Source organism: Halyomorpha halys, unplaced genomic scaffold, assembly GCF_000696795.3.
Source record: "Halyomorpha halys isolate HHAL.00 unplaced genomic scaffold, Hhal_1.1 Scaffold947.1, whole genome shotgun sequence".
Classification (NCBI taxonomy): domain Eukaryota; kingdom Metazoa; phylum Arthropoda; class Insecta; order Hemiptera; family Pentatomidae; genus Halyomorpha; species Halyomorpha halys.
In genome coordinates this window covers 69,270-78,854 of record NW_027113607.1, presented here as the reverse complement: position 1 = coordinate 78,854, position 9,585 = coordinate 69,270, and the positions used below count along the sequence as shown (strand labels likewise).

Genomic DNA, 9,585 nt, shown 5'->3' with positions numbered 1-9,585 from the left:
AATTAATTATAATAAATAAATAATAATAAATATTTTCCTTTTATTTTTATTTTTATGATAGTTATTTCTTGTTTTTTTTTATAGACCTGAAAATTTGTATTTATAATTTTTTCGAGGTTTGAAAAACGAATATCAACTTTATTCATCCATTAAACTATCTTCGTTCAGTCAAAATTATTTTAACACGGTGATTTTTAATGTATACAAAATCACAAAAAAATCAAAATAGCTCCCTATGTATTGTACAGAAGGCTAAAAAAAATGTTAAATAATAACTGTTCAAATTCGTTTTTATCGTCGTGGAAAACCCTTTAATACGAAATTTTATAAAATAAAAAAATGTTTTTCCTGTCCCTTTTTTTTTTTTTTTTAACCAGCCATATAAGATATTTTTTGTATTTTATAAAAAATCGTATTTAATACTTTTTGAGAACGCTTAAAACTAACCTGACTTGCTCTTTCTTCGAGAAAATCTTTCAAGTAAGGATAACTATAACTACATTGATATTAGTATAAGAGCCCAAAGGGAGAAAAAAAGGCTTATTTCACCCCAATTTTTTATTACTTTAATAAAAACTAGGTGTAATTACTAGTCGAAATAGATGAGTCTGTCAAGTATAGGTAGGGAGAATAAAAAATGACAGCTATTTAAAAGAAATCAATTTCTCATTCGGAGCTCTATATCTATAAAACTACAAACAACACTAGAAAACCTGAGAGAAGTCTATATAAAATTAGAGTTAATTTTCTAAAATATGAGTCCTAATAGATCTATTTACGTTAAATAGTTCTCGAGAATGTACTGAAAGATCGGTAGTTGGTGAATTTATTTTGAAAAATCTATATCTCTAAAAACCATTCGACGTACAGATGACTATTAGCGCTCAAATTAAAGCTAATTTGATGTACTATAAAGTAAAAATAAGTTGATTTATTTCTATAGGGACAAATGTTTATGTGCCAAATTTATATCCATATGAGAATATTATAAATACTACTACACCTACGAAGATACGTATCATAAACTACTTTATAGTAAGTTGAATTTTCTCTGTTTTGTATAAAAACTATTACTCCTTCAAGGATAAACTTTATGAACTATTTTATAGTAAATTTACTACGAAGATAAAGGTAAGAAACTAGATTATAGCACATTAAACCAGCTTTAATTTGAGTGCTAATAGAGTCACATATATATGACAATATATAAAATAATAGATACGTCAAATAGTTTCTGAGATATAGTTCTCAAAATAAATTCACCAACAACTAATCTTTCAGTACATTTTTATGATATGTTGCTTTTTAAAAAGCTATATCTCGAGAATCATTCAACACAAATAACTCTTGTAGGACTAATATTTCAGAAATTTTACTCTACTTTAAATGTTAATGTTTTCTTAGGTTTTCTAGTGTAAGTCGTTTTAAAGATGTAGAGCTTCGAATGAAAAATTATTTTTTTTAACTTTTTGAAACATCCACCATTTTGTATTTCCCGCATCTATACTTGAGCAGAATCTTTGATTTTGACTAGTAATTATACGTAGTTTTCTTTAACGTAATTAAAAATTGGGGTGAAATTACTCCCTTTTTTTTCTTCCAGACTCTTGTTCTATATTGTATAATTATACGCTTTCAAATCCAAAATCACTTTAATTGTGTATTTATATATCGTCACTTAAGCTGTAATACGTAAATCTGGAAAAAATATGTAATTTAAAAAAAATTATACTTTAATATTATTATACTAATACTTTAATATTAATTATACTATTAAAAAAACTCAAGAATGAATTCTCGGAGACAGAAAAAAAATATATAAATATCCTAACGTTGCTTGAGACGAGATATCTCTAGAATGTTTTATTTTTTTTTATATTCAATTTATTTTTCAAGTATTGAGATCTAGTTTTTCTATGAGTTACATAATATTAGACAACAGCTTAAGCTACGATATACTGTGTATACGAGATTCATATTTTGTTTAATTTTTTTATAAGCCTCATAACTTTCTGATGCACGTTATATTATTTATAAAAAGGTAAGTAATTAGGTAAATAATAAGAAACTATTAAATATAGGTGAATTCATTTTAATTGTTCCTTATCAATGTTTTATAACAATAGACATAATAAAAATGAGCGATTTGTCTAAAATTTCAGATTAATTGGTTCTTTTTAACGGCTGTACCGAAGACCGACAGCCCGACAGAAAGACGAAACCTCGATAGTTCCCCACTAATGAAGGTAAAACAATAAGATATGGATTTTTTATTCAATGTTTTTTTTAAACAAAACGAATTTTTCCTTTTTTTTTCTTTCTTTATTATTATTTTCTTTGTTTCTTTATTATTATTTTTTTTTTTGCTTTTCAATACTGATTCAGTACCCTTTTTTCCTTCATGGAAAAAGCTACCTATCCCACGTACTGGGAAAAGTATAAATAAAAATTTCATTTAACATTCAATATGAATTAATTCCCCGAATGACACAGCGGTATTGATGCCTTTGTGGAAATAAATACCAGGTATAACTCTCTGTTTTTTATTAATGATATCAGCGTTTGTTATTAACAAATAAATAAACAAATAAAATGTCAAATATTCAATAAATGATCTTTATTTGATGTGATAGATCAATCGGAAACTCCCGTTTCATATTGTCTGAATTAATTTTAGAGGAAGAGTTATTTGAATATTCGACTAATTAGAGGAAATGTATTTTCCACTTCTTGATGAATAAAAGTTCAAATTATTTTAGAAACTATTATTTATATTTATGTTAAAACTTTATTTCTTAAAAAATGTACCATAACAAATAAATTTGTATTTATGAATAAAATATCGGGAAAATATTATAAAAACAATTTTAATTTATTGTCGTTAGTAAACTTATTTTTTTCCTTCACGAAACTTTTTTTTCCAAATGGCTATTGACAAAAATTTTAAATGTTTAAAAACCATGCATAATGCAAGCCCCTTGTTTTCCCTTTTTGTCTGATAATTCTTGGTGTTGTATATGTGTTGCATGTGAATGTTTCTCAAGAACAAATAATATTATGAAATTTTGTGTACATTAAAAGTTTGTTTTTTGTTTGTGTATTTTGTTTTCAAGACCGTCTAGTTATGAAGTTGGGACTCCTTTCAGGTAGGCGGCATGGTCCATTTATTATTTAAATTATTGTTACCTCTAAAAGCATTAATTAATGTGTTAGTTAATTATTTGTTCTTGGTTGCATAATTTACAGTCGTTGTTCCTTTCCCGTATTCGCTAAAAATTATTTAATGACTTTTTAAAAAGGCAAATTAATATCAACAATAATTTATTATTTACATATTGCTTCATGATCAATATTGTCATAACGGAAAAAGATTATAAATCTTTATTGTAAGGTCTATTCGGTCTATTTTATGTTTTTATTTTTTTTTCTCAATCATTATTTATAGCTTTTTATTAAAAAAAAATTAAGAAAAATCTTTATAGTATTATATTATTTTTATTGAGGATTAGACCTATCTAATATTTAGGAATAATTTTATTCATTTTATGATACATTGTTATACCGAATTTTATCAAACTAGCTAACGCCTTTTGAAAAAAAATCCAAATTATATAAAAACGATTCAATAAAGTGTTCTAATAAGTCGATTTTATCGAAGCTGTTAAAGTCGAGGCATAAACCAACTTTAATTATGTAATATCAGTTTCCTACGACTTTTAGTTCTATAGCTAGGCGGTTCATACTCAAACCATTATATGACATTTTGATATTTGGCTTTGAGAACTTCAAACCATCGAAAACTCGGATTCGAAATTTTGCAAGGTCACAATACTTCTCCTAAATATATTTCTCATATACAGGTAAGTAAAAGTAAACGAATGGAAAATCGTGGGGCTAGTATTGTTGGTTAAGGCTGAACTTAAGAGTTGAGAAATTGCTTTAGATCAACCCGTCTCTTAGTAGGAGTATCTCAGGGTTTTTTATCCGGACCACTTCTGTAAATTATATACCATCTTGACATGCTTGACCTTTAAGAAACCCAGTTTTGTAATTTAGGTAGACGACGTAAAACAGACAAAAATAGAAGAATATTTCATTTAAAATAACAATAACTAGGTTGATCCTTTTTGAAAACTAAATAAATAAAGAAAATAATTAGAGAATATGAGCTACGGTTCAATTTACAGTATTTAAATATTTTAATTTGTGGTTTTGTGCTTAGGCATCGAACCTTAGGGTTCCAAAAACGTTTTATTATAAGGAATAGTTAATTTGATTTAAATTGCTATGAAATAAAATTATTCAGTGTTTTGTTTTGCAGAAATACTTTTTTTTTTTTTTTTTAAATATAGACAGAATTATTTCAGAGTCATCTTTAAACTTCTAACGTACTCTGTAAAAACTCAGTAATTTTGGCAAATGTGTAATTTATTAAATTTTTTAACTGTAAATTATAAATTCGAATGTTAAGTGCATACACAGCTCCGTTTTTGGTAAGTGAATTGATTTAAAATTAAAAAAAAAATATATATAGTCAAAATTATTTCACTAATTTTGATTAATAAATAAAATGTTCTATGTTAAATAAATTACATATATGAGATATTTTTGATCTATTAAAGTGTAAGGTATTTATGACAAACAATTATTTTTTTTTTATTTTAGTTCATGAAAATATAAATGATAAAGATTATAATTTTGATTTTAATGTTCCTTAAGAAGTTAAAATTAGTCTATGTTGGAAACAATGTAGAATTATTTAACGGAATCGGAAACAAATACAAAATAATGATAATATTTGGTATATTATTTTTTTTATTTTCAATAATTTTGAACTCTTCGCCCACTGAGGTAATTTTTTCCATGTACTAATTACTTTAAAAAAACAAAACAAAAAAAAACATTAAATTATATAGATTTAAGTTTTATTAAAAATATATTTTTTTAGAAACAAAAACCATTTTTCTGCTGCCTTATTATTATTTTTTAAATATTTCTTCTATATTGGTCTCCAGTCCAACTTCATCTCGTTTATTATCATGCACTCAGTCTGGATCTCCAGTACCCCAGAAGATATACAATTTGGCTGTTTTCGTCTCATAATAAGGTTTTCATATGTCAGTCTCAAGTGTCAGAATAGAACACCATGTGGGTCACTATCACATTTTCTGTTGTAGGTTTTTGAACTAGAGAGACTACAGATGGTTCATAAAGTTTAAGTTTATTGTCCCTTTGATTAAACTAAATTTACTGCCATTTTCCAGGTGCCTTCTCTCTGAACCGAAAACTGTTTCTTTAGTGAATACTGCGGTTACTGCTATACAGTCCTCGATAAAATTTTTGGCTTGCCATAAGCAAATTCATTCTTTTTGATGAGACAGTGATGGGGTAGCCTTAAACATTTAACATTACATCCGGCACAATCATGTTTGTGGATGCATCAGTTTTTCGACTAGGTGTTCATGCTATGAATTAAGGATTTCAAGCCTGTAAGAGCTGATTCTAATCAATACAAATGCATGTCTGTTTTGGCCCGATTTTCAGTTTTTTCACTATAAATTAATTACTAACAGTTCAGTATGTTGCGAGGTGTATGACGGAATTGTGTATTTTTACGTCATCTGATGAATGAGGTTTCATATAACTATATATTTTTGAATTTTAATGTGTCTGGAGATGGCAAACCAAAACGTAGAACATTTAGTTTATAAATTAAAATTAGTGAAATAATCTTTCCCATAATATAACAAATTTACCTACATCTAAAATAAATTTCCTACATAAACTTTATGTTTATTTGCTTTTTATTTTAAAAATATTAAGTGTTTTTCTTTAAACTTTCTAAAAAAATATATATCTATATTATTTTAAAACTAATTATCACCTCTAACCGGGTTTCTTGTCTGTTAATGAAATAAATAAATTATTTTGTAATAGCTTGGCGTGGATTGAGTCGGGATTCCTCAAAACCCTCTTGGGACACACCAGACCTTTGCGCATGGCACTTTATTGAACATGGGTGGTTGAGCGTTTATGTTAGCAGCATAATTTCCTAGTATAACCATTACTCCATGAAATTCTGTTTTATTAGAAAAATAATGAAATCCAAAAAAGTGGAAACAGTAGCTAGAATTATTTGGTCACAACCTACTAAATTTTCCTTCAATGTAGAAAAAATTTCAAGGTTTAAATATAAACTTAGTTTTATATTTTATGCTATTATAGGTAAGTTGTAAAGTAATTTTTAAAATAACGAAAAAACAATAAGGGAAAGTTGAACTCGAAATAACTGAATTATCAATTGTTCAAGTTCCATATTGCCTTAGATATTAATATTTTATTTTGTTGTTATTGCATCATAATTAAATTATTATGCATATAATTATTAACTGGAAAATCGTATAATTAATAAATAATTATAAACCATACCATCACTAGTATAATAGTAGTATAGTGCAATTACAAATTGTTGAGATTTCCTTATCAAGAATATTTCTTTTATCTCGGATGAAGGCCGACGTCGACTGAGCCTTTTCCTTTGATCAGTTAATGGAACTTTTTAAAGAGCCAAATGATCGCAATCAATCGCTTGATTAAATTTTTACTTTCTGCAGTTGGCAGGAACTGAGCAGTTACATAATATAGTGTGAAAAAAAACATTACTACTTTCTAAAAAAAAATACATGAATATAAATTTTTCATCAATAATTATTTCAAATCATATTAATTATTTGCTGCCTCGAAACAAAACAAATTATTAATTATAATTAAAAATATCCATATATTCTCAACATGATTATTTTCTTATAACTCCTACGTTTCGGTCATTCCAGCCATTATCTTGATATACTTATATACTATACTTAAAATCTAATGGATAAATAGAAAAAATATCAAAAAAATTCTGAATTATAAATTATCCTATGTTATATGTAATATTACAGATACCAATGTCATTAAAATTTGCAGGCTATTCTGCCTTTGTCAATACATATTTACATTATACATATACATATTTAGTCTATCAACATAATTAATATTAATTAAATTAACATAATTAATAACATTTAAAACATAATTAAATTAGCGAAGCACTATGCACCAATCTTTATTAAAAATAATTAACTTTCATCATATTGTGTTAATTTTCTATTTTTATCCACTGTGTTTATTCTAATTTTACTAAATATACACTATTCATTACAACCTTATCAGTCAGTCACTTGATCAACGATAATGTTTAAACTTTCTCTTATACTAGGTTTGGCATAATCTCTTTTCATTCCCGATTTTATTTATTTATTTATTCAATTAAATATTTAAAATACATACCATTTTATTATATATTTTTATCTTTTAATATATAAAGATTTTTATCACAAATTAATTATTTTTAATTTTTAATTTTTTATCACAAATTAAAATTTCAGCATTATGCTAGTTCAAGTGTTTTGTGTCTGACTTAAAATTAATTATATAATTAATATTTTGTGATATATAGGTATCTTCTAGCTACAGCTGGAAAAGGTATCTTCTAGATAAGTATCTAAGTATCTTCTAGATACATGTGAATTACAGGCAAAAGCCTCAGCACTCCACTTCTCCATGACAGTGATGCATACTAACATAGTTATCATTACAGACTCTTTAAGTTCACTAAAAGCCATGAAAATAATTTACCCTGAAACACCAGGCAGTCATAAAAATTCACAATTATACCAACATGCTCGAAAACTTGGAAAAACCTGTGGACATTGCAGCTAAACAAGCACTTGCTCTTCCAGTTCAGGGCTCGGCTATTCTGACACCCCAAGAAATAAGCCCCGATGAAAAATAAGATATCATCTAGTTGGCAAACCATGTAGAATAAAAGCCCGCCAAGCAAATTAAAAACTATTAAATCATGGACCACATCAAACCGTTCCAATCGCAGGGAGGAGGTAGCTATTGCCAGATTGAGAATAGGTCATACAAGTTTAACTCATACATATCTGATCAGTAAGCAGCCACCGCCAAAATGTCAATACTGCAACACTGCACTTACGATCAGTCACATATTTGAGGAATGTTATTTCTATTCCGCGAACTTGAGTAGATTGGAAGTGGGACCGAGTGTATCAGATGCTCTGAATGATGACCAGAAGAACGTGGAAATGGTCTTAGTTTTCTTAAAAAGGAATGGCCTTTTGAATACGATTTAAACCAGAAAATATGTTATACGTAATAAAAACTTCCAAAAGAAGTAATTATTTAAATTTTTTTTCGTAATTATTTAAAGAGAAAAAAAAAGTGAAATAGAATTATAAATATAAATGAAACAGAATTATAAAACGCGAAACATGGGTGTTGATGACCTCAGGGTTTTACGCCCTAATGCCCCAGCAACAACACCAAGTATCTTCTAGCATTTCAATTTCGAAGGTATTATTTTTATTATGTAAAACTATTGTAATTCCAGAATCAAAACTATGTTTAGTTTTGGATATATATCTAATATACGAGAAAAAACATAAAATTTATTCTAAAGTATAATAAATAAAATATCCTTTATCCAAAACCAATTCAACTTACGTTATCACATTTTTTTAATAGATGGAATATTCACGAAATTACTAAAGGAAAATTATTAAATTTAGATAAACAATGATACAGGAGATAGTTATTGATGGCACCAAGGGACTGACTGTTGGTTGAGGATTGATCCAGACTTGGTTTGTAATCAGTTGCTCCAGGTTTGTTGATGATTGCCTTATTGTGCCCTTTGTATACAGGCCCCGCCTTTGTTTGCTTAAACGTTGGAGCCGCCTGTACTGAACCTGATACGGAAACCTGTTAACTATTAAGTATTTGTCTAACGTTTTACTTCTTGACCGCTCAAGATGGAAATTTCAACTAAGATGTTTTTTAGTTGTTTTGTGTTTTTATGGACATTAGAACTTTATACTTTTTTAAAGAAGGTATTGAAATAATTTCGGATAGTTAAATTAATTTAATCAAATTTTAAAAGTCCTAAGTTGATAAAATCTAGGAAGAAACTAAATCTCTAAAAAAATAGCAATCTGTGACCTCTGTAGGCAGAAGAGAGAAAGACAGGCATTTCCCGGGTTCAAATCATATTTTCTTATTGCAAATTCAAATCATCATGTGTTAATAGACTTTAAGTAGTTCCCCAGCTGGGGAAAGAAGAATATGAGATCAGAGAAAACATCATACCTTACTATCAACCTGAGTAAATTCACTTAAAATTCTCTGTTCTCATTTCAACTTCATCTTCATCTTCTTAATTATTTTATTTCTTCATCAATAGTTGAAATTTTAATAGACCTCAAATCAAAGTTCATTAATTTATTGAAACCAGAAATGCTGTATTTGGCAATCCCTATAAACCTTTGAATTATTCAATAGCTAATTTGCTCATTATTTAAGTGAATTTTCTTTAAATAATTTTCCCTCCTACGTCTATTAATATCAATCTAATAAACATTCTAAAGTGGGGTTGTGCCTAATCTTAAGTTTAAGGCACACTTTATCCTAACAGATAAAGCAAAATATATCATCAACACAAGAGAGAGCAACAATTTTGTT

General features: G+C 27.2%; 1 protein-coding gene across 1 annotated transcript in view; it reads left to right on the top strand.

Annotated features, from left to right (window-relative positions):
• Positions 1–9,585, top strand: part of LOC136796677 (uncharacterized) — a 220,423-nt gene that overhangs the window by 162,593 nt on the left and 48,245 nt on the right. Inside the window, exon 3 of the mRNA XM_067051024.1 lies at positions 2,163–2,246. Coding sequence (XP_066907125.1) covers positions 2,163–2,246 — 84 coding nt within the window. The remainder of the gene's footprint in view (positions 1–2,162; positions 2,247–9,585) is intronic.